Here is a 25,692-nt window from a genome sequence, read left to right on the forward strand (position 1 = left end):
TCTTACTTAACAAATAAAACTGGGGTTTCCAGTTAAGATGAGAATGTGGCTGCTTCTTTCCTCTCATCCAGATCTCTCATCTCTCTCTTCCTGCAGCTTCCTTGTACTCGGAAATCCAGGTGGAGCAACCTGAAATTGGGAAAACCACGGCTCATCCAGATTGTGTGGATCGAGATACTGAACTCATCAAACCCAAGAAGCTCTTGAATCCTGTAAAGGCCTCAAAAAGCCACCAGGAACTGCACAGAGAACTCCTCATGAACCACAAAAGGTAGAAGAGGATAGAGTGCCTCCATAATCTTGTATTTAGATTGGGATGGAGAAGGAGAGGGAAAATATGTCATTGGTCCAGACCCTCTGCTCTTTTAGACAATTTAAGGGAGAAGAACCTCAACCACAAGTACAGTGCTCTGCATGTAGTAGGTGCTACCCATGCTGAAGCAGGAACAAGCACAACCAAGGGGCTTGTCAGTAGTAGTATTTATTAAGTGTTTACTGTGTGCAGAGAGCACTGTACTAACCGCTGGGAGAGAATAGAAGCAGCCTGGTGTAGTAGATAGAGCACGGGCCTGAGAGTCAGGAGGTCATGGGTTCTAATACTGGATCCGCTACTTGTCTGCTATGTGACCCTGGGCAAATCACTTCATTCTGCTCCCTCATCTGCAAAATGGGGATTGAGACTGTGAGCCTTTTGCAGGGCAGCGACTGTGTCTAACCTAATTTTCTTGTGTCCACCCCAGAGCTTAGTACAGTGCCTGGCACGTAGTAAGTGCTTAACAATTACCATAATTATTAATACACAGTTGGGAAGTAGATCCAGTCTCTGCCACTCAGGGGTTCACAATCTAAGCATTTCAGTGGGGAGAAGGGACTGGAGACAAACCCATCAGGAGTGATGAAGCACTAAAGCACCACAAGAGCAAATACACAAAATAAGTTCAAAGTCACAGTGGGGATGGAGGAGTCTGAGAGCACATGGAAGCAACTAGTATCCCTGGGCCAGAGGACATGGAGCATGCCGGAAGTGGGGATCCTTGATGGCGGGACCTAAGGCAGCAGTTATGGTGGTACTTTTTTTGGTGGCAATGGAAGAGTCCGAGAGCAAGGGGGCACAGTTTTGGCCCCCAAACTAGCACACATGGAACGTGCCGGGAGCAGAAACAGGAATGAAGCATTGGCCCTCATCCTCACTGGGAAGCAGTGTGGCCTAGTGGATAGAGCATGGGCCTACTGACCTGAGTTCTAATCCCAGATCCACCACTTGTCTTTGTGTGACCTTGGGCAAGTCATTTAACTTCTCTGGGCCTCAGGTACCTCATCTGTAAATTGGGATTAAGACTGTGAGCCCCATATGGGACATGGACTGTGTCCAACCTAATTAGCTTGAAACTACTCCAGTGTTTAGTACAGTGCCTGGCACATAGTAAGTGCTTAACAAGTACAATTTTTTAAAAAATGAGAAGGAGGAGGAAACTTGTAGTTACTTGCTGGAGCTCTGTAACACCACACCTACCCCTCGGTGAGCCCTAACCTTATGACCAACCCAGCAGGGGTCCATGATCAGGAAGGGGCAGGGAGATTGGAGTCAGAAGTGGGACCCTCACAGATTTGCCCATCTGCCCTCCTGACCTCAAGGGCCTCACAGGAATTTTCTCTCTTTTACCCAACCCCTCTCCCCACCATGCATCCAGAGGCTGCTCCCCTGCCACCCCCAAGATGTCCCAAGAAACAGCACTGAAGCAGAAAGACCTTACCACCTTTGTTTTGACTGTCTGCAGCCCTTTACCTGCCTCCTTAGGTTCCATACAAAGTGGGGTAAATGAGTTCAAACCTGACATTCATGCCCTGATGCCCCATCAGTCCCCTGGCTTCTCTCTAGAGTAAAAATCAGGACAAAGCAAACCAAGGAGCAGGGTGTTTCATTCAATCGTATTTATTGAGCACTTACTGTGTGCAGAGAACTGTACTAAGCACTTGGGAAAATACATTGCAGCAATAAACCAGAGGAACTTGGGAAATCCCCCAAGCTGAACACATCGTGGCTCAGTGGAAAGAGCACAGGCTTGGGAGTCAGAGGTCTTGCATTCAAATCCCGGCTTAGCCGCTTCTCAGCTGTGAGACTTTGGGCAAGTCACTTCACTTCTCTGTGCCTCAGTTACCTCATCTGTAAAATGGGGATTAAGACTGTGAGCCCCACGTGGGACAACCTGATCACCTCGTATCCTCCCCAGTGCTTAGAACAGTGCTTTGCACATAGTAAGAGCTTAACAAATGCCAAAAAAAAATCCAAAGCCTCTCTCCCATAGCACAGGGTGGAAAGAAGGTTTCACTTTGATAGCTATGTAGAGACAATCAGTGACACTGACAATGAGAATTGCACTACCGAGATTCTGCCTTCTGAAATCTCTTCAGAAATGTTTCCCAAGGCCAGGGCTGGTCAGACCAAGCCAAGTTGAATCCTCGCCTGATTTTCAACTCCCCTTCCAGCTAACTCCCTCCAAGGCTATAATCCCTGCTGTTTCACCGGGTTGAGGCAGCAGTAGCCACAGAGGGAAGTACTCACACACACCCCTTCACCCACCACACCCTCTGGGTCCTTCTGGCAGCTCTGCTCTGCCAACCTAAGCAAGAAAGGAAATGAGCTGGAGGAGGAACCAAAAGACTGCTGGTGCCTGAGCACCTCCCTGACAACACCCATATCCCACTGAATCAGAGAACAGATATACTAGCATCCCATTTCACAGGCAGGGAAACTGAGGCTCAGGGGAACACCTTCTAATCAACAAAGATTCCAAGCTAGTGGTGAGCCAGAATTTGCAGGCAGAAGCCCCCAACTCCAGTTCCCAGTAAGTAACTGCAAGACTTGCTGCATGAGGGATAAGGAAATAATTTAGCAAAGCTGCTTTTTCACCTCAAACCTCCTTGTCCCTGCCATGTATCTCACAGAGGCTTGGGTCTGGAAAAGAAGCCAGAGCTTCAGAGAGTCCTGGAGCACAGGCGACGAAATCAGATGATTAAACAGAAGAAGGAAGAGGAGGAGGCAAAGAAACGTAATTCTCCTTTCGAACAAGAGCTCCTGAAGAGACAACAGAGAATGAATCAGGTAGAACAAACCTCCGTGTGCTTTGTTCAGAGACATCAGGGCAGTCTTTACACCAGGCGTGTGTGGGGGCGTGGAAGGAACTTAGCTCGGTTTTATAGACCTTCCCAAGCCAGCTGGGGAGTTCTCTTTATTTTTACCCAGCCCAAGTATTCTTTCAGGGCATTCTGGAGTGGAAATACTAGTGTAGGCCTTGAGCGAGCAGAAAAGCCCTAAGGGAACTCAAATTTGGAGGTGGGGGGCTGAGATGGGGAAGAGGGTGTCTAACACATAGCCTGTGAAGCCAACACTTTCCATCCATCCCCATGCAGTAATAATGGATTGGTGTAGCTTTCCAGAGACTGGTTGACCGTCTTGGAAGGCCAAGCCTAAATAAACTGTTTCCGCCACTGGGATACACCTCCAAATGAACCTTCTGATTCTCTCTTCTTCAGCTGGAGGAGGAACCAATAAAGGAAGAACACACACCTGAATTCATTAAAGTCAAAGAAAACTTACGGAGAACTACCACGCTTGCCAGCAAGGAGAGAGTAGCTTCTACGAAAACTCCTGGGAATAGTCCATCCTACTTGATGTAAACCTCTCCACTCCAACACCTCTGTTCTTAACAGACATCTAGCACCAGGTTTTGGCAACTAGTTCCTGACATTCTTACCCTAGTAGCAGTGCTTCTAACAAGGCATGATCCGAGATAAGGTATCTCATCGTAAAGATGTAGCACTTAGTGGTAGGTTTACTAGCAAGAGAAGTGAGGCAGGAGTGGCCAACAGCCCCTCTCACACTGTGGATGCATCCTAACATCCACTTACCTATTAACTTTTGGCCAAGATCTTGAGAATTCTGGAGCCCTCAAAGCAGAGCTCCTCAGGGGCAATGGTTGGATTCTCCAGTCCTTCTGGGGAAGCTCCCACAGTTCACCCTGTCTGTGGCAAGAGCTTGGGGCTCTGTGGGTAAAGCACTTTTGACATTTTCAGCAAATTAGCTGAAGCCTCTCCTTGAGAGTTCTGCATAATCAGTCTGTGCCAATTTCTAGAAGATTCTGAGCCCAAGCTCTCCCAGGGGCTTTCCCCATGGTGAGCTGCAGAGATTGACTCTGCGAGGCAGAAAGAGCTGCAAGGTATGCCAGCATCTCAGGGCTTGAGGGGCTCAGGGACTTCATCCCCTCCCCGACCTGTATCTGCTGGATTTAATACAGGTGGCACCTGTGAGGGAGCTTTTCTGGGAGCCACATTTTCCTGGCTTCCCAGTGCTGCTTGGGAGCCCCAGACCAGGGGACTGAAGCCAGTCTGGCTGCAGCAGAAGCTGGGAGGATACTGATCTCCTAGGAGCCAATATAGTGTAGGTGTCTGGACCAGGACTTCGAGCCCTTCTTTGCTTGCTTTTCTGGTCCCATGAGTAAATACATGGGACATTCTTTCCCCCATGTCCACCACCACCTTGCTGAACTTTGACCTCTGGCTCTCATCCTTAAGCTTCTGCTCCTTTTGTGACTCTGAAACACTGTTTGATGCCTTGCATTTATGAGAAAGTTGGAAAATTTACATTCATCCCATCCCAACCACAAACCACAAATTCAAACCAAGGCACATAAAAGATTAAAGTGGGGGCAAGTCAATTAAGTAGTCAGAGAGCAGCTGTGTCTGAGAAAGGAGTGGGGCAAAACCACCACCCTTTTTCCCACCACTCGAGTGACTCATGGACTCTGGACAGTTTTCCAACTGAGCACAAGGTCAGCTGCCACCCTGGATTGGTAGTAAGGGTGGGAATGGCACCCCTGCTTATATCAGCTGTCCTAGTGCCACCACTGCTGGAGACAGGCACCTCCTATTTATTACTAGTCCTCTAGCCTCCCTAATCTAATGAGGAATCTGTGGTGTCTTCCTCCATCATTCCTCAAAAATGCCAGTGAAACAAGAGCATCCTTAAAGAGTTGTGGGGCTGTGGGGCCCCATTGGTCATGGGCAGGATGGATACGGTTAAAGAATGGAGCATTTGCCCTTAAATCACCCAGCCTTTTGATTCCCAGATGGGCATTTTGTCACCCGCCTTCCCCTCCCTCCTCCTCCCTGACACATGTAGGTCTCCAGACATCCCTGAACCACTGTGGACTGGCAGCGAGAGGGGGGAACAGTTAGCTAAGGCCCTGGTAACTTGGGTGCAGAACCGATCTCCCTCCACCAGCTGCCCCCTTTGGTATTATCAAACCCTACTGGCTTTCCCTAGGGATGGCCCTGCAGTGAAAATATCTGCCACTGCTACTAGAACCTTAATGAGAGTGCGGCACAGTGGGGTGAATTGGGGGAGCTGGAGCCAGATCCTTTCTTTAATACTCTCTATTGCTTCCTTGTCACTATTTGCATAGTATTTTCCTCCCACTTGAGAGTATACACTAGTTATTCTTCAGTACATCAGAAGGGTCAAATATCACTGCACTTTCCCCTTAGGTTCTTGGAGTGCAGAAACAGAAATACCCTGATTGAAGTATTGCAGTTAGGTTGGGGCCTGAGTCTTCTGGGTAGACCATCTCCAGTTCTTGAAGAGACAGTTCCAGCCAGAACCCTGCATTGGTCTCCCACCAAGGCCTTCTACCCCTGGTTGGCTGACTTGCTTAGCAAACCCATCCCCTGGAGAAAGAAATTTGCATGGGAAAAAAGAAGGGAATCCCATTTATCACCAGAAAGTTGTGAGGCACAGTTGGAGAAGGGTTTGCAGGAATGTTACTGTGACTCCAGAGGAAAATGCTGGAGCTGCACCTCTAGTTTCATCATACTAGGTACAGAACATATAAACAACCGAGCTGTCATTTATCATGCTCCATCATTTAACCCTCCATTTTCCACCCCCCTAATCTGGTGACCCCTTCAAAAAAGAAAGGCCATTGACCTACATTGTAGAACTCGGACCTTGCCTCGCAATCTAGAGTTGAGTTATAGTGGCCCCAGAGCAACCCAGAATCCTTTGACTGTGTTTAATTCATGGTACAAAAAGTTGATCAGTGGCAGCAAGGAAAAGACCAAGTTAGTTCTTAGCAGCTGGCAATCCTGATTTCACTTTCCTCGTGAGGTGGTGTCTGAGCTGAAGCTGGATCTTTAGTCAATAGGGAACATTGATGGGCATGACCCATACCATTGTACCATGTCTGGAAGATCAACAATTTCTTTTGGGGGACATGTGTAAATATGTACATAGCCCTATATGCATACACACACACACACATATTGTTCTTAAAAGTCAACATGAGTGGCACCTTTTTGACCAGAGAATGATATTTTAAATAGTTCCCAAATTAACTTAAATATGCTTAAATAAAGTTCTCCAGCTCTTCTAAAGCAATCAGCCTGAGGTGCCTTTTTATGTTTCACTCTTACTGGATACACAGCTCAGGACTGGGACAAAAAAGGTGATCCATGGGAGGGTCACACCCTCCTTATGGCCAGGCAAGATTTCCCCCATGGTTTACAGAGGAAGAAGTCTACAGGGAGGGAGGAAGTGGCAGCCACCCCTGCTCCAGCCTTGTCCAACCCCTCATTTCTGGACACTGGAGTTGTGGGGAGGCTAGCGACCTGACAACCTGCAGAGCCAACATGACCTAACGGATAGAGTATGGGCCTGGGAGTCAGAAGGACCTGGATTCCCATCCTCGCTCTGCCACTTGTCTATTCTGTGACCTTGAACAAGTCACTTAACATCTCTGTGCCTCCATTACCTCATCTGTAAAATGGGGATTAAGACTGTGAGCTCCTTGTGGGTCATGGACTGTGTCCAACCTGATTACTAGCATCTGTCCCAGCACTTAGAACAGTGCCCGGCACATAGTAAGCACTTAACAGATACCTTTTAAAAAAAGAACCTCACTCTCTGGAACCAACAGACAGGGGAGGAGGTAGGAGGCAAGAGTTGGAAGATGGACTGCAACCAGAAAGTGGAAGGGAGCAGAAGCGGAGGCAGATCAGAATCATGGAGCTCTCGCCATTTTCTTAGATGTCAAGGAATCTTCTTTTTGGTACTTCTTTGCTAGGAAGTCAATAATCTACTCCATACCCTACCATAAAAGGCTGAATGTGGCACCAGCAGCAGCTGTGGATATCAGTTTCAGAGTCCCCTGTAGGGGGGCTGAGAGGATCCCCAGAGGGGAACAGAGGCACTGGGTCTCCTCTGCTTAACTCCATCAATTTAAAGTGACTAGTCCCCGGGGCCCAAGATGGGACCGGCTTCAGCACTGGCTCCACATGTTTTAATTGTATTTCTCTTTCACTTTTTTCTACTCTCTGCACCAGTACTTTCTTTTTCAAATCATCAATGGTATTTATTTAGAGCTTACTGTGTGTGGAGCACTGCACTAAGTGCTTGGCACTGTACTAAGAGCTCACACTTACCAATATTTTGACCATTTGTAGTAAGCATCTCACTCAACCAGACTGTACCAAACTAGGGTGGCCATTTGTCCAGTTTCATATCAGGTAGTCCATTTTTCAGCTGGCCTGGCCCCTGCCCAGGATGGCTAGAGCAGCAGATGCTTTTATGACTGGTATTTTTATTTCAAGTCTCCAGTTGCCCTCTGCCTTGGCTTCTGCCACCGAGTTCCATGGCTCAGCCATGGCTCCCATATTTGCAGGGACATGAGAGGGGAATTCCACAGCTCTGGAGAAAGTGGGTGGTGATGGGTCAGAAGAAACTCTAGGTTTGCGTGGCCTCGGAGGGACTTCCACAAAATGGCACATATGGCAATACTGCATTAGTCTGTGTGCCCAGCATAACTTGTGTGATGTCACGTGTGCCTGGATGATTGGTATCCACAAAGGCCATCAGTGGCCACTCTAGCAGAAACTGGATTTAGGAAAAAGGAAGCCATTAAACAGGGTAAGCCAGTTCTATTGTTAAAGGGCTCTTTCGCTGGCCTGACTCAGGAAAGGGGGCTTCGGGTAAGTGGGGCTGCCCTGATCTTGGCTTTCTGACTGGTGTGGTAAAACGATTTAATGTTTTCTCTCATCCTTCACTCTCTTCAACCTTATCAAAGCCCTTCTGATCAGGACACTGGGTGACAAGGTGACACCCTAGAAAGGATGATGTTACTTGAAACCCAGGGGCTGGAAGGCTGTGAAATGGATTCAAAAGCCCTTGGAGACATTGCACACAGCCCAGTGAAGAATGGTTCACAGAGATGGATGTTGGATACTCCTTGTTTCAGCGAGGTCTCTTCTCACCAGACCAGTGGCTGTTGGGAGGAGGTTTTGCAGTCAGGCAGTTGCTGAGAAAAGTCCTTCCAGATCTCGGAGACAAAAGTGACAGTCTGGGGACAATATGCTGCCCTTCGAAAGAACCACTCTTATTTACTTAGGCTCTGGCCACTTTCTGGCTTTGGCTCTGGCTCTAATTAGTTGAGCAGAGTACAGCTGCATTTTTTTCGTGGCTGTTGCTCTTTGTTTTGTTTTCCATTTCTTGTTTTTGCACTTACTAAGCCACTCTGAATATCATACTCAGGAAATGGGTGAGGGCACAGTGGTATCTATTGCTGTTCAGGTCTCAGAGATATTCTGTTCTGGGACCAGAGAATGCACCATTCTACCTACCAACTGTCTTGCAATGTGTGCCTCTGAGTATACGAGGGCCAGGCGAGAGAGTGTGGATGACTCAACATAAACCATTACCACTACTGCAAAAATAACTCAACTGCTTGTCCTGCTGGTAGTAGGACTGACATTTCTTTCCTATCTTGACCGCTGAGATCTGAGCAGTGCTCACCCGAAGACAAGGGGCTAGAAAAGGCCACTAATATATTCTTGTGAATACCACGTGCAGGCCACTATCACCCATGGATAAAACCTCACTGTGAGCAATGTTGTCTCTGAAATGAAGAGCAACTCTACTAGCTATTAATTCATCGTTGGCAATGGACCTTCAATTTCTATACTCATTCAGATAATCTCCAGACCAGTTTGGTTCGGAGTCTTTCCCCCTGCAAATGGGTGGGAAAGAGAGAAGTCTTCTTTTCCCAGAGGGGTAACCCGGGAAAGACTGTGAGTCCCATGTGGGACAGGAACCGTGTCCAACCTGATTATCTTGTATCTACCCCAGCGCTTGGAACAGTGCTTAGCACAAAGTAAGTGCTTAACAAATACTATTATTATTATTATTATTAATAAGAGTACTAGACTGGACCCTTCCCCTACAGTCACAAAACAGCAACCCCAACCCTTGGGCCCAGGGATTTTTCAGGCCCAGCTCAGTTGATAATAATAATAACAATAATATGACAATCTGCTGCCTGATTACCTTCCACAAATGTGATCTTGAACACATCCTTCTGCTTCTAAAAAGCTCCACTGGCCCCCCATTTCCCTCCTTCTCAGGCAGAAGCTCTTCACCATTAGTTCTAAGGCTCTCCATCAACTGTCTCCGTTCTACATTTCAGCTCTCACCAGCCACACCCACATTCAAAATAGGCCCCCCCCCACAAGGCACCCCCCATTCTGGGGTTAGGAAGGTGCTGTGTAACTGAGTCATTCCAGAACAGGTGACTCATGGTTGCCAATCCCGAACCACACCGAGAGCATTAGTGGGAGGGTCCCAGAGGGGCAGCCAATGATTACAGGTTTGCGAGTATTATGGTGGAGCATTTGGGGTATAAAGGTATGTAGAGTGGCTCCTCCCCCATATGTCACATTCTTCCACCTATGCCAGTTTTCCTTTGGGTCTCACACACCACTCCTGAAACATGGGTTGCCCAGGCCACATTGATGGACCATATCCATGGACTACAGTCTTTCTCCGATCGACCTTGTAGGCAATGTGGCAGTGGGCAGTTAAGGCATTGGACTTAAAATCTAATGGATGCGTGTCCCTGCGTGTACGAATCCTACAGCCATGCTAGCTAAGCGGTCCTTCAGATAAGGACTCTGCTTCATGGGCATAGTAGAGAGGAAGGGTGGGATCTGGAAATATGGTGAGGGGGGATATAGGCAGGTTTTAGTAGTGAAATGGAGCATAAAAGTTTGAGATGGCTATGTATCTGTGCCAATATTTGTCTCTATCTGAACTGGCAATATCAATCCTTATTTTGTTGGGGCTCTAAGAACCAAAGTACTAAATTAGCCAATAGTTAATTCAACAAGGGGATTCAGTGCAAAACCAAAGGTGAGAGAGAGTATTTGAAAAAAGAAGGGTCAGAGAGAGACTAAGAGTAAAATGACAAACAGGACTACAGAGGGGTCTATACCTGAGAACCACAAAAAACAAGCAAAACGCTATTCAATCAATCAATCCTATTCATTGAGCACTTACTGTGCACAGGGCACTGTACTAAGCGCTTGGAAGAGTACAATATAACAGAGTTGGTAGGCACATTCCCTGTGCACAAGTAGCTTATAGCCTAGAGGGGAAGACCCACATTAAAATAAATCGCATATATGTATGTAAGTGTTGTGGGGCTGAGGGTGGAGGAATAAAGGGTACAAATCCAAGTGCAAGGGCGATGTAGAAAGAAAGTGGCAGCTTGTTATCTGGGGTTTGATGTCTAGGTTTGAGGTCAGCTTTGGACAAGCTTTCCCATTGGCTTCTAGGATCCCTTTGTAAGCAAGCTCAAGTCTGTGTCCATGGTTTCTCCTCACCATTCCCCTTCTGTCCCAAAAGCGGGCCTTGCCACAAACTGGTCGAATCTGAAATGGCTTGACTTGATGAATGTTAGTGGAAATCAAGTCAATGGAAGCAAGCAATTCTACTCAATCCAATTCAAGCTAAATAAAACCTTCAACGTTAACACAGCATATTCCAAAATGGAATCTCTTATAGGTCACAGAAGGGCTCAGAATCAAGGTAAGGTACCTTGGTGAATGATTCAAGTAGAGTAGAAGGTATATAATAATCATAATGGTACTTGTTAAGTGCTTACTATGTGCTAGCACCGTTCTAAACTTTGGGGTAGATACAAGTAAATAGGGTTGAACAGAGTCCCTGTCCCACATAAGGCTCACAGTCTTAATCCCCACTTTACAGATGAGGGAATTTAGGCTCAGAGAAGTTAAGTGACTTGCCCAAGGTCACACAGCAGAAAAGTGACAGATCAGAACCTGACTTCTGACTTCTAGGCCTGTGCTCTACAGCGTGGCTTAGTGGAAAGAGGCCCAGGCTTGAGAGTCAGAGGCCGTGCGTTCTAATCCCACTTCTGCTACTTGTCAGCTATGTGACTTTGGGCAAGTCACTTAACTTCTCAGGGCCTCAGTTCCCTCATCTGTAAAATGGGGATGAAGCCTGTGAGCCCTATGTGGGACATGCTGATTACCTTGTATCTACCCCAGTGCTTAGGACAGTGCTTAGCACATAGTAAGCCCTTAACAAATGTCATTATTATTATTATTACTACGTCAGGCTGCTTCTGTATCTGCCTAGTTGTCTCACACTGCTGAGGGTGGAATTTTATCTATGTGTGTGAATGTCACTGAAGGATAGCCTCTTCTGCATTCCATGCACAGAGTTGGAGAAGGACACATTTCCTAACCCTTTACCCCAACAGGGTGGGCTTCGTTTCCTTTAGTAAGTCTGCTCAAACACCATGGGCACCGCTGTGTGGCACTGATGTCTCTTCCGCCAAAACGCCAGCATGGAGGGGCCTACTGTCATGGAACTTCAAGTTTGGGTTTGGTGGGGGAGGCGGGGAAGCCTAGCTGATCACCAGCACAATATACACCTGAATTGTTCTTACAGTAGTGGTGACAGGTTGCACTGAATCATCCATACTCTCTTACCCTAACCACCTGCAGCATGCACTACAAGGCGGCTGGAAGAGGTAGCAGGTGCTGCCCAGGGTCGCAGAACGGAATATGCCAGGGAGATTCAATCCACCAATGGTATTTATTGAGACTACTTACAGTGTGCAGAACATCATACTAAGGGCTTGGGAGAATATGATACAACAGAGTTGGTAGATACATTCCCTTCCCACAATAAGTTACAGTCTAGCAGGAATGAACAGAGAACAGAACAGAACAGAATGGAACATGCCAGATGCTGCCGGGGCTGCTGTGTGTCAAATTGTGGCACCCACAGTGGCTGTTGCTACGTGTTTGGGAGATCATTTCCATGTGTTGCTAACAATTAATGGAACTGAGCATTAAAGACAAAACTAAAATAAAAACAAAGAACAAGGCCAAAAGTAAATGAGAGAAAATGCAGCTCATGCACACAACATGCTTGCTTCTTAGACAAATCCCCCTGAAAGGGGTGCATCCAGAGACTCCAACTTCTCCCTTCCCCTACCCCAAGCCAAACCTTGCCCCTCCCACCAAGAACAAGTTAACCCTTTCAGGGACGTAGAAATAATAATAATTTTGGTATTTGTTAAGTGCTTACTATGTGTCAAGCACTGTTCTAAGCACTGGGGTAGATACAAGTTAATCAGATTGTCCCACATGGGGCTCACAGTCTGAATCCCCATTTTACAGATGAGGTCACTGAGGCACAGAGAAGTTAAGTGGCTTCTTGCCCAAGGTCACACAGCAGACAAGTAACAGAATCGGATTTAGAACCCACATCCTCTGACTCCCAAGCCCGGGCTCCACCTCCATCAGCACACAGAGTAGCCCACTCACCTAATTTCTATTCCCTGAGGACCTGTTAACCCTGCCATTTTGAATGTGTAAGTCAATTTTTGGCTTGAAGATCTCCCCTTGGGCTAGAGCGGGTTTGCCTTTCTTCAGGACATATCCCTCCTGAGGGGAGAGGGGTCCCACCTGAGGTGCCCTCTCCCCAAAACTAAGGTAGATCAGATAGTTAATAATAATAATAATGATGATGGTATTTGTTAAGTGCTTACTATGTGCAGAGCACTGTTCTAAGCGCTGGGGTAGATACAGGGTAATTAAGTTGTCCCACGTGAGGCTCACAGTTAATCCCCATTTTACAGATGAGGTAACTGAGGCACAGAGAAGTTAAGTGACTTGCCCACAGTCACAGCTGACAAGCGACAGAGCCAGGAGTCAAACCCATGACCTCTGACTCCAAAGCCCAGGCTCTTTCCACTGAGCCACGCTGCTTCTCATAGTCAACTGTGTGAACTTGAGCAAGTTACTTCACTTCTCTGGGCCTCAATTACCTCATCTGTAAATTGGGGATTAAGACTGTGAGCCCCATGTAGGATAGGGACTGTGTCCAACTGATTATCTTAGAACAGTGCTTGGCACATAGTATGTGCTTAACAAATACCACTATTATTAACTCATCATGCACAGAGCATAAATGGGAGTTACATTATAGAGTATAAATTATATATATATATATATAAACTGTCTCCCCATCTAAACTGTGAACTCGCTATGGGCAGGGCATGTGTCTACCAACTCTGTTGTACTCTCCCAAATGCTTAGTACAGTGTTCTGTACACAGTAAGTGCTCAGTAAATACCATTAATTGATTGATTACAAATGCAGGACCCCACCAGAGGTGGAAAGTTCTGGTACGCCACACCAGTTGAAAAAAAAGAACCAGTGTGGCCATTCCTCTATACGTTTTTTCAAAGCAGGGCTCCAAGAGGGGCGCAGGGAGAAAGGCACCCTCTGCTCCCCTTCTTTCATAGCCAGATTACCCTCAATCAGTCAATGATATTCACTGAGCGTTTACTGTGTGCAGAGCTCTGTACTAAGATCTTAGGAGGGTAGACACAATCCTGCCACAGTGAACTTGCAATCTAACCCGGAAAGACACAAAAACAAATTACAAATTGGGGAAATAAAGTAGGTCAAAAATAGTTACATAATATGAAGAGGAAAGGGTGAGTTCCCAAGGGCATAGCTGCTGGGGATGTGCTGAAGCGGAAGAATGGGCCCTCTCTCCCTTCCGATACCATGCCACTCACCCTCTCTGTCATTATTTCAAATGTCTGTCTCCCCTTCTAGACTATAGTTCCTTGCGGGCAGAGATCTTGTTCACCAACTCTAGTAGCAATGGTATTAAGTGTACACTCCCAAGTGCTTAGTAGAGTCCTCTGTACACAGTAGGCATTAAATACTATTCACTGACTGGGAAATAGGATGGGAGAGGATAGATTAATTAGGTATTTATAAAGCGCTTACTATGTGCCAGCCACTGTACTAAGTGCTGGGGTAGATACAAGCTAATCAGGTTGGACACAGACCCTGTCCCAGGTGGGGCTCACAGTCTTGATCCCAGTTTTACAGATGAGGTAACTGAGGCCCGGAAAAGAGATTTGCCAAAATTCACACAGCAGACAAGCGGGAGTAGCGGGATTAGAACTCAGATCCTTCGGACTCCCAGGCCCGTGCTCTAGCTACTAGACCACACTGCTTCTCTCCTGAGGAAAGTGCGATTTTAGTGGAACTTTGAAGATGGAGCCTAGTGGTCTGTCAGATGTGTCAGAGGCGGGAGCTCCAAGCAAAAGGGAGCGGATCAAGAGGGGGGTGGCGAAAGAAAAGATCGTGGAACTGAGGACCAGCCAACAGAGCCCCCGTGGGGTGGAAACCGAGCCCCATGCGGTCCTTATTTGGACTATTTGCGAGTTTCTCCTCGTGCCCTTCATCTACGTTGTAATAATAATGATGGTATTTGTTAAGCGCTTACTATGTGCCAAGCCCTGTTCTAAGATCTGGGGTAGATGCAAGGTAATCAGGTTGTCCCACGTGGGGCTGGCAGTCTTAATCCCCCTTTTACAGATGAGGGAACTGAGGCACAGAGAAGCGAGTTTCTCCCCGTGGCCCGCATCTGCGTTGTAATAATAATGATGGTATTTGTTAAGCGCTATGTGCCAAACACTGTTCTAAGCCCTGGGGTAGACACAAGGTAATGAGGTTGTCCCACGTGGGGCTCAGTCTTCATCCCCCTTTTAAAGATGAGGGAACTGAGGCACAGAGAAGTGAAGTATCTTGCCCAAAGTCACGCAGCCGATAAGCGGCGGAGCCGGGATTAGAACCCACGCCCTCTGACTCCCCAGCCCGGGCTCTTTCCACTAAGCCACGCTTCTTCTCTAACTGCAGCTCCAAGAAGTCTCCATTGGTAAAAGTTTCTGCCGCCTCGTCTACCGCCTGGGAGGGAGCTGCGGCAGCGACTGGCTTCGCACAGAGCGAGCTCCGTCCCAAGTCTCCCCTCGTCTCTTTCTCTCTCCTTTTTAATCTCTCTTTTTTCTTTCTCTCCTTCTCCGTCTGTTTCTCTCGCCCCCGGAGCCCAGCGCTGAGCCTCCTGTGAGAGGGTGCCCGTCACGCCTGCCTGCAGGCCTAGGCTGGAAGATCGTCCCCCCCACCCCCCGCCATCCCGCTTCCTCCATCTTAATCCCTCCCTCTCCTTTTCCCTCCACGGCTGCCTGCACCCAAGCTTCTCTGCCGGTTCCCAGGCTCCCTCTGCCTTTCCTCCGCCCTGGGCCGCTCTCAGAGCGAGAGCGCGACTCCGCCTGCCCAGGCTTGCGATTTGCAGCCCCACCGCGGGGACCAATCAGAGGTAAGGGAGGCAGAGCCGGAGACCATTAGAGTGCGCTGCCTCTTCTCAACCGGTTTTTTGCGGTTCGCGGACTGTTTCCATCGCTCCGCCCCTTCCCGGTGTTTCAAGTTTATGGGGCACGCCGTGGTGTCTCGTCGGTGCCCATTTCAGTGAGCATTCCTTTCGCTGGATGTTGAGGGACTCTGGCAGTCTGCTCCTCTCCTTGTTGCCCGTCCCCAGAGGTCGCTTTCAACCGGACCAGGAACTCAAACCCGAAAAGGAGATTCAGGTCAAGAATATCTTGAAAGTAAGAGGGTTTAATTTTTGCATTTCAGCCCTACCTAGCCAATGGCAGTTACGTACGCTTCCCTCCTTCCCCGCATCCCTGTCCTCCGACTACGCTGCCCTTTCCAGTAAGAATTGTTACAGTATCCCTGCTCTCAGTAGCCTGCAATCCAGCGGGATCGTGGGAACGACGGTGAGTCAATGTTAGAAGGGACATTCTAAAAAAAAGGGGCCAAGGTATTTTGTGACTGGGAAGAGGAAAAGCAGGGACTTCAATCGAGCAATAGTATTTTTTGGAGTGTTTACTGGATGCAGAGCACTGTACTACCAACTAGAGTTGTGTCTGTTGTGCTCTCCCAAACACTAAATACACCGTCTGCACACAGTAGACTGTCAGTAAAATTCCTCTGATTGATTGTACTAAGCCCCTGAAACAGTATGAGAGTGTAAAGTAGAGTTAGTACTAATAATAGTTATGGTATTTGTTAAGCACTTACTATGTGCCAGGCACTGTACTGAGCACCGGTGTGGCCACAGGGTATCAAGTTGTCCCACGTGGGGCTCATAGTCTTAATCCCCATTTTACAGATGAGGTAACTGAGGCACAGAGAAGTTCAGTGGCTTGCCCAAGGTCACACAGCAGACAAGTGGCAGAGCTGGGATTAAAACCCACGTCCTCTGATTTCCAAGTCCGTGCTCTTTCCATTAAGCCACGCTGCTTCTAGACAAGATCCTTGCCCAGAAAGAGTTTACAGTCTAGCAGGGGAGGCAGGTATTAAATTACAGGTGGCAACAGAGTTAGAGATATGGACAGAAGTGCTGGGGTAGGGAGGGAGGTGGTACCCAAGTGGAGGAAAGCAATTGGAAACTTGCCTTTTGGCAGCAAGCTCCATTCCCATTCTCACCTGAGTAAGCGGTTGAGAGGAGCTCCTGGAAATTGTGGGGAGGGGCCCACCATTGTGGAATTCCCAACCCCTCTGATCTGGGGAAAGAAGTCACATGAAGCAGAGAAAGTCAAGTACAGGGTAGGGTGCAAGTTGCTGCTCCCATCATTCACAATCAATGATCTCTATTGATCGTTTACTGTGTGCAAAGTGCTTTGTATAGTATTGAAAGACATGATCCGTGGCCTCAGGAGTTTACGATCTAGTGAGATTATTATTAATAATAATAAAATCCCCTTCAAATCCAGAGGACAACCAGCCCGATCTAATCTCCAAGAGTGATTTGTGGTAAAATAGAAAATTCCACCTAAGCAGATCACTGATCCTGATGGCCCAGACCCCACCCTCATGGTCCTCCTGGCTAAAATTTCATCCTAGCTAAATGGTAGGATGCCAGGTTACTGACTCAGTCGATCGTATTTACTGAGAGCTTACTGTGTGCAGAGCACTGTACTAAACACTTGAGTACAATATAACAGTAAACACACTGCTTGCAAGGCTTGTCACTATCTGATTCTTAGCTGGTTAAGAAAGTATCAAATAATAGTGTGTGGCAGCCTAGGACTCAGATGATGCCAGAGCCAACCACAGGGGAAGAGAGGGGGACCAGAAAAAGAGAAATACCCCTCTCCGTCCCCATACTTAAGCTCGTAAAATGTGGCTGAACTCTATAGTCCTGAAAAATATTTTTCATCAAAATGGACTTTCACCCACTCTGGAGTGAGCAGTCTACTCACCATTTGGCATATGCTGGCAAGTAAGAAAGATTAACAGGGATAGCAGGAGTCTCACTGGGGAGAGTTGGAGACAGGGATATTGAGAGAGAGACGGAGGCACATTTAGAGAGAGGAATAATGGGGCTAAAGAATAGGAGGTAATGAGAAATAGCAGGCTTTCTGCACTGTTCCAGTTGGCATCTATTGAGCATTTACTCTGTGCAAAGTACCTGTACTAATTGCTTGGGAGAGTGCAGTATAGGAGTCGGTAAACATGTTCCCTGCCCATAAGTGCTTGGGAGAGTACAGTACAACAGACCTGGCAGACATGTTAATAATGGCATTTATTAAGCATTTACTAGCTTCAGACTAGAGGGGCAGACAGACACTGAAATGAAGTGTGGTTATGTACATAAGTGCTATGGGTTTGAAGCTGGGGTGAGTAGCAAGTGCTTAAAGGGTACAAATCCAAGTGCAAGGGTGACTCCTCCTCTAGACTGTAAACTTATTGTGGGTGGGGAATATGTCTGTTTATTATATCATACTCTCCCAAGCGCTTAGTACAGTGCTGTACACACAGTGCTCAATAAATACAATTAACTGACTGACTAGGAGAAGTGGGGGCTGTCTGGGAAGGCCTCTTGGAGGAGATGTAATTTTTAGGAGGGCTTTAAAGGTTGGGGAGAGTGGTGGTCTGGCTTACATGAAGGGGGAGAGAGTTCCAGGCCAGAGGGAAGCCATGGGGAAGGCATTGGCGGAAAGATAGATGAGGACTAAGAACAAGTGAGTAGGTTGGCAGTAGAGGAGTGAAGTATATGGGAGAGGCTGTAGTAGGAAATCAGCATGGTAAGATAAGAGGGGGAAAGGCAACTGAGTATCATACAGCCAATGGTGAGCAGTTTCTGTGGCTGGACAACCGCGGGCGGTTCTCGGGAAGTGGGGAAACATGGACTGAATAGTTTTGTGGCGGTTTTTGTAGAAAAATGATCTGGGCAGCAGAATGAAGTAAGGACTGAGATAGAGACAGGAGGCAGGGAGGTCACTGAAGAGGCTGATGCAGTAGTCAGGGTGGGATACGACAAGTGCTTGGATCAGCATGGCAGCAGTTTGGATGGAGAGGAAAGGGCAGCTTTTAGTGATGTTGTAAAGGTAGAACTGCAGGACTTGGTGACAGTGAATATGTGGTTTGAATGAGAAAGGTGAGTTGAGAATAATGATTCCAGATTCCAGACTTGTGAGACATGGAGGATGGCGGTATTGTCCACAAAAATGGGAGGACAGAGTTTGAGTGGGAAGATGAGGAGTTCTGTTTGGGATATGTTAAATCTGAGATTTCACCGAGATATCAAAGTAGAGATGTCCTGAGACAGGAAGAAATGTGAGACTGTAGAGAAGGAGAGAGATAAGGACTCGACGTAGATTTGGGAATCATTTGCGTAGGGATGGAAGTTGAAGCTGTGGGAGCAAATGGGTTCTCTGAGAGAGTGAGAATAGAAGGGAGCACTGAACTGAGCCTGTGATTCCTGCCCTCAAGGAGTTTGTAGTCTAGCTGGGGAGACACGCTGAAATAAATTGGAGATAGGGGAAGCCATAGAGTATAAATATATACATAAGCACAAAGGAGTGGGGAGGGAGGAGGATGTAAGTACACAAGTGATGCTGAAGTGGTGGTTGGGGTGGATATAGGGAAGGTCTCCTGGATACATGATTTCAGAATGACCCAGAAGGTGGGGAGAGGGCTGGCCTGCCCGATGTGAAGGGAGAGGGAGTTCCAGGCAGAAGTGAGGATGTGAGCAAGAGGTCTGCAATGAGAGAGACAAGAATGAGGCACAGAGTGCTTGAGAGGAACAAAATGTGCAGACTGAGTTGTGGTAGAGAAGTGAGGATAAGTAGACCCTCTAGACTGTGAGCCCCTTGTAGACAGCAATCATGTCTACCAACTCTACTGTATTTTTCTCTCCCGGGCGTCTAGTACTGTGTTTGGCACACAGTAAGCACTAAATAAATACCATTGATGACCCAAACAGAGATTACATTTCCCAGTGACACAAGTCAGTGCAGACTTGCACTTGTGACTTCTGCTCCACAATCCCCACCCCTTTTCCTCCCTATTGCTCTTGTTCTCAGAGGAGACAGGTAGTAGAGTCCTGCATGGGCCAAATATTTTCAGCCTCTCCCCAGTTAGAACCCCCACCTGCAAGAGCTAAGCCCTAAAGGTTCAGTGACTGAATTAGGTTTGACTCCCAGTGAGGTCAGAGAAGGGAGGATCCACGCCTCGTCTGCATGGAGAATGTTCATTCAACAGTATTTATTGAGTGCTTACTATGTGCAGAGCACTGTACTAAGTGCTTGGAATGTACAAATTGGTAACAGATACAGTCCCTGCCCTTTGTACAGGCACAGTTAGTGCAACTCTAGCGCTCACTGGAACAACTGCACATTCATAGTTGCCCCCTAACTCGCCACACCTTGAGCACAGGGAGCATGTCTTCTAACTCAATTTTGTTCTCCCAAGTGCTTAGTAGAGTGTCCTGCCCACTGCCTCATCCAGCCTGAAACATTTGAAGAAGTGTGGTCTTGGCAGGAAGTCCAAACCAGCTTGAACTCATTCAGGTTGCTCTGGCCTGACCTGGCCTATTGGCTCAGGACCTAGATGACCAAAAGGCTCACCCGAGCCCCCACAAGTATCTAGCGAGTGGAAAGGAGAGGAAGGAGGAGGGTCTAGGAAGGATTTCTTGCTGATAATAGCCAAACCTTTGTCAGAATTTGTTATGTATTTTTGTAGAAGCAATGTGGCCTCTTGAAAAGAGCATGGGCCTAGTGGTCAGAGGACCTGGGTCCTAACCCCTGCTCGGCCACTTGCCTGCTGTGTGACCTTGGGCAAGTCACTACTCTGGGCCTCAAGTTTCCTCATCTGTAAAATGGAGATTCAGTATCTGTTTCCCCCTTCCCCTTAGCCTAGGACCCCATGTGGGACAAGGACTGTGTCCAACCAAATTATCTTGTATCCACCCCAAGGCTTAGTACAGGCTTGGGAGTCAGAGACTGTGGGTTCTAATCCTGGCTCTGCCACTTGTCAGCTCTGTGACTTTGGGCAAATCACTTAACTTCTCTGTGCTTCAGTTACCTCATCTGTAAAACATGGATTAAGACTGTGAGCCCCATGTGGGACAACCTGATTACCCTGTATCTACCCCAGTGCTTAGAACAGTGCTTGGCACATAGTAAGCGTTTAACAAATACCAGCATTATCATTGTTATTAGCACAGAGTATGCCTTTAACAAATATCACTGTAATTATTATTTTTTCCTTATAGACTTGTCCATAACCTGGGACAAGCCCATTTGCTATTCCTCTCTGATGGTTTTTCACACATTTATTCTCTAAGCATGTCACAGACAAGATGGAAAGCTTCCACTCCCAAAGCTCTGTGTCCACTGTTCTTTCCTAAGCCAATCCCATTATAACTCTCCTTGAAGAAAAACTTCAGAGGCAGTGGAGTTTTTACTTTTGGAGCAGTTTCTCAGGCCAGTATGTTCCCTCTGCTCCACCCGCCTCCCACCCTCTCTTTCCTTGAGTTTCTTTTCTCCAAGGACAGAGTTGCTACCTCTGGATCTCACTGTTTAAGACACAGACTTCCAGGGAAGTATCCCATTTCCCAGCTGCCTGCTCTTGAGAGCGCCCAGGAAATAAATGTCTCCACTCTACTGCTCTTAAAGACCCCGCATCTCTCCCTGTGGCTGCCAAGGGTGACTTTTCTCTCTGGAAGCTGTTTGGGGGGAGGGGAGGAGGCGTGCCCAAAGTCAGCCCTGCCCATAGAAGAGGGCAGGCAACTAGAACTGCAGATAAACAACTGTTGCAGTCCCAAGGTTTGATCTGCTTTCTGGCCACCACCCCTGCAGGTTAGTTGTCCTTTGTTTTTTGTTTTTTTTTCTGCTGGGTGTCCTGCAAATTCAGGAGGTGTCTCGAAGAGAGAAAATCCCTCAGATTTTTGTTAGGAGCGGGGAGGTGGGTGACTCCTTCTTGCTGTGACCTTGACATGGTCTAGCTCTGCCCCACAAATGTCCAAGTTCATTGGGCCTTGGTAATAACACGTCAGAGGACCGTACACTGGCTCTCCATTATCCAGAAGTGAAAGTCAACCACAGTGGGCCGGAATGTGGTTCTGGTAAACTGAGTGCTGGAATGGCCCTGCGGTGTGTGAATAATATAGAAGCACCGAACCTCACTCAACTCCAGCTTCTGAGGCCAAGTCCCATGTCTGCGCCAGTCTTCATGCTGACCCGGGAGGTGGACGCAGGTTTTTATGTGCTAAGGTGATCCAGTAAGAAAAAAATTATACTTTCACCCCAGCATATTCAGCCCTTTGAGAACATCTGCCCGGTGAAAAGCGGAGCTACAGCGAGGTCACTAAGCATAGATTGCCCCAACAATCTCCTCTGTGACTTCTCCATCCTCTCCTTGAAACAAAAGGCTCACTAGTTTAAGCACTTTGCCCATGGGGTACTGGGTCTGGCTTTGGTTGCCTCAGCCCACCTGGGAAGAGATCTGACATGAACTCCAGGCTCTCACAATATGACCATACATAATCAGAATCATAATCATACATAATCAGACCGATGCCATGTGTGGGGAAACAAATGGTGTTCCCCAACATGTGGGACAAAGCCAAATGTGAGAATTGAGGCAGAGACTTTGAAAATCCACTAATAATTATAACTGGTGACATCTATTAGGTGCTTACTATGTGCTAAGAACTAATGTTGATGTGAGGTTCTGAGACTGGACACAAACCCTGTCCCACATGGGTTTTGCATGCTATATTGGCCCTATTTTACAGAAGAGGACACTGAGGCCCAGAGAAATAAAGTGACTTGGCCAAAGACACACAGCAAGCTAGGGGTGGACCTGGGACTCACCCCTGTGTCCAAAGGGTCACCCTTGCCTATATCCAATAGTGTGGCTTCCTGTTGTGATCTGATCCTCCGAGATCTTCAGGTCCCAGAGCAACGCTTGGAATCCATCAGTGGTAGTAATCGAGCACTTACGGGGTGCAGGGACTTGGGCTAAGTGCTTGAAAGAGCACAGTGCAGTAGAGTAGATAGACACAATCCCTGTCATCGAGGAGCTTACGGTCTAGAGATTGTCAATTCTTCAGCTGTTTTCTCTTTTCTCAAAGTGGAATTGGACTTTTGTGATGTTTTATTTCTTTCTGGGCCTTGGAGAAAAATGGCCTCATCCTGAACTAAGAGGTCTAAAACAACAAATGCTTGCAGATATCAGGGTTGGAGAAGAACTGGATTTTGAAAATGGAGCAAATTGGGCAGGGACTAAAACCTTTATCCCATTCTTATTCTCTCCTCTCTTGTTCTGAAATTCTTAAGAAAGAGGACAAGTGTGCACTCTCTATTTTCTTGCCCCATTCCCGGCACTTTTTACCCTGCGTCTCCACTTAGGGACAGGGAATCCCATACCTCAGCTTCACTACACCCCCCACCCCCACCACCCCAGGTCATCGTGCAAGTCTTGGTGATTGCCTCAGCTGCAGAATTCAAGGTCAGAAAGTTGTCGAAGTTGTATTTAGAAAGTTGACACAGCTGACCGGTTGAATGGTGTCCTATTTTCTAGGAAGCAGCTCTGAGCCTCCCTCGAAATGGCGAACTGGACTAATATCTTGTTCTTACAAAATACTCTGAGCAAAGGAGTGAACCCTGACATTGACAGCGAACGCAAAGTCAAGTCATTCAGTGTAGAGAAACTCACTAACTTTCTGGACGGCAGTGCAGAAAAAACCAAGAAGAGGAGGAGGGTCGGTGAGTTGAGTTTGGAATTTTTCTTTGTGTGGTGGGTCTTCACTAGGCCCACACTGCAGTTTGTTTCACTAGCATTAGGGAGCAGAGTCAAAGTAAGCCCATCAAAAGGTTAAACCAGTCTAAATGGAGGGAAAATACATTATTGCCATATTGAAAATACATTAGTGTAGATCTGTCCATAAAACCTGCCGATAGCTAAAAGGCCCTGTTCATGGTCATTGCTTAAAAATAGCCATCCCTAATTGCTTAATTTATCAGTAAATGGTATTTATTGATCACTTACAGTGTGAAAAGCAATGTAAAAAATGCTTGGCTGAGTACAGCACAGTAGAGTTGGAAGACAAGATCCCTGCCTACAAGGAGCTCCATCCTGAGAAAATGGGAAAGGCTTTGATTCTTTTTTGAAACTACAGCGAGTCAAGAGTAAGCCAGTGACTTATTGACTCGCTCAATAAATACCATTTTTTAAATGGTATTTAAGTTCTTATTTTGTTCTAAGCACTGTGCTAAGCGCTGGAGTAGATAAAAGCTAACCAGGCTGGACACAGTCCATGTCCCACATGGGGCTCACAGTCTTAATCCCCATTTTACAGATGAGAAAACTGAGGCAGAGAGAAGTTAAGTGACTTGTCCAAGGTCACACAACAGACAAATGGGAGAGCCGGAATTAGAACCCAGGTCCCTCTGACTCCCAGCCCTGTGCTCTATCCACTAGGTCATGCTGCTTCTCTTGATTGATTGATTGCTGCTCCTAATGCCCAAGAGAGGTTTCCCCCAAAATCATTTTTTCAGTCATCTTAGACTAGGCATCCCCTGTCTCCCCTGCTCGAGTGTGATTTTTTTTTCGTTATTTTGCTATTACAGTATTCATTATAAACAAAATGTACAAACCCAGTTACATTAAAAGCTGTTTCATAAAAACAATATTCCCTTATTTATGCTGCTGCTTTTCCATTTCCTCATTTCCCTCTTCATGAGTCCAAGTCCATCTTCAAATGGACCCTCAAAGAGTTTCACATCCCAACTTTCCCATAAAATGTTAATCCCTGCAAGGTGAGGCATGGCATCTATGTCCAGCCAGCTTCCAAGCCCAAGGGACCAGCCTACTGGATAGAGGAGGAGGAGGAGGCATAAGGGGAAGGGTAAAGAAGTGTGTTGTGTGTGTGTGTGTAGTTGTGACATGATTACTATCTGTGTCCTGCCCTGAATGTTGCATTGGTACATAGCTACACAAAAATGTAGTGATTTTATTTGACAATTTTAAATAAAGTTGGTGCTTTGAAATAAAAGCACACTGGCACTTTTGGCAGCCATAATAATAATAATGTTGGTATTTGTTAAGCGCTTACTATATGCAGAGCACTGTTCTAAGCGCTGGGGTAGACACAGGGGAATCAGGTTGTCCCACATGGGGCTCACAGTCTCAATCCCTATTTTACAGATGAGGTAACTGAGGCACAGAGAAGTTAAGTGACTTTCCCACAGTCACACAGCTGACAAGCGGCAGATCCGGGATTTGAACACATGATCTCTGACTCCAAAGCCCGTGCTCTTTCCAATGAGCCATGCTGCTTCTCATGAAACCCAGCTTTAGGCAAATCACTAAGATTCTCTAGATCTTACATTCTTGAGATAGAATAATAATAATAATGTTGGTATTTGTTAAGCGCTTACTGTGTGCCGAGCACTGTTCTAAGCGCTGGGGTAGACAGAGGGGAATCAGGTTGTCCCACGTGGGGCTCACAGTCTTAATCCCCATTTTACAGATGAGGGAACTGAGGCACAGAGAAGTTAAGTGACTTGCCCACAGTCACACAGCCAACAAGTGGCAGAGCTGGGATTCGAACTCATGAGCCCTGACTCCAAAGCCCGTGCTCTTTCCACTGAGCCACGCTGCTTCGAAAAAGATAGTTATTCATCTTAGGCTCCTTTCTACCTTGATGGAAGGATAAATGTTTGAGTATCACTGAGGAGAAAATCCTCTTCAAATTTCAGCCAGGGTTACTTGTCTTATTTATCAGTGTGCTCATATCTTGTCTTTCTTTGACAGAAAAAATTATTTTCAGTGATCCAATTTTTATGAAAGAAAGTATTTATTTTATGAACCAGAATGAGAGATATGAAGCAGCTGTTCAGAAGACTGTCCGGATGAAGATGATAATGAAGCAAATGGGCTGGACTGAAAATGGACTTGAAATGACCTATTGCTATAGGTAACTAGCCTTGTAAATCAAAGCAAATACCTTACCAACCCACATAAGCTTTCCACCAGCCGGCCCTCCCCAAAGGGAGGTGACTGTGGAACTGAAATGTCTTTTCACTTCATATGGTACAAAAAGTTGCTCCCTATATCAGGAGCTTTCTGCAGTATTGCCTTGTCAACTTTCCTAGTCCTGTTCACCAACCGAAAACGTGC

At 46.9% G+C, this 25,692-nt stretch overlaps 2 protein-coding genes across 7 annotated transcripts in view; both read left to right on the plus strand.

Moving 5' to 3' along the window:
• The window catches only part of FAM107A (family with sequence similarity 107 member A), a 97,667-nt gene extending 91,234 nt beyond the window's left edge, over positions 1-6,433 (plus strand). For all 3 annotated transcript variants that reach the window (XM_029051984.1, XM_029051986.2, XM_029051985.2), the window contains 3 exons: positions 97-271; positions 2,947-3,103; positions 3,535-6,433. In XM_029051984.1, the coding sequence (XP_028907817.1) occupies positions 97-271; positions 2,947-3,103; positions 3,535-3,678 (476 nt within the window). In that variant the 3' untranslated portion in view covers positions 3,679-6,433. The remainder of the gene's footprint in view (positions 1-96; positions 272-2,946; positions 3,104-3,534) is intronic.
• A 9,181-nt stretch (positions 6,434-15,614) lies between these two features.
• Positions 15,615-25,692, plus strand: part of ACOX2 (acyl-CoA oxidase 2) — a 49,350-nt gene continuing 39,272 nt past the window's right edge. Inside the window, exons 1-3 of one of the 4 annotated variants that reach the window (XM_029051661.2) lie at positions 15,615-15,824; positions 23,092-23,276; positions 25,327-25,489. In XM_029051661.2, coding sequence (XP_028907494.1) covers positions 23,117-23,276; positions 25,327-25,489 — 323 coding nt within the window. In that variant the 5' untranslated portion in view covers positions 15,615-15,824; positions 23,092-23,116. Of the gene's footprint in view, positions 15,825-15,860; positions 15,996-21,279; positions 21,366-23,091; positions 23,277-25,326; positions 25,490-25,692 lie in introns of those variants that run through there. The other 3 variants (XM_029051662.2, XM_029051663.2, XM_029051664.2) reach the window with 3 other exon arrangements.

This window comes from Ornithorhynchus anatinus, chromosome X1, assembly GCF_004115215.2.
Source record: "Ornithorhynchus anatinus isolate Pmale09 chromosome X1, mOrnAna1.pri.v4, whole genome shotgun sequence".
NCBI lineage: Eukaryota > Metazoa > Chordata > Mammalia > Monotremata > Ornithorhynchidae > Ornithorhynchus > Ornithorhynchus anatinus.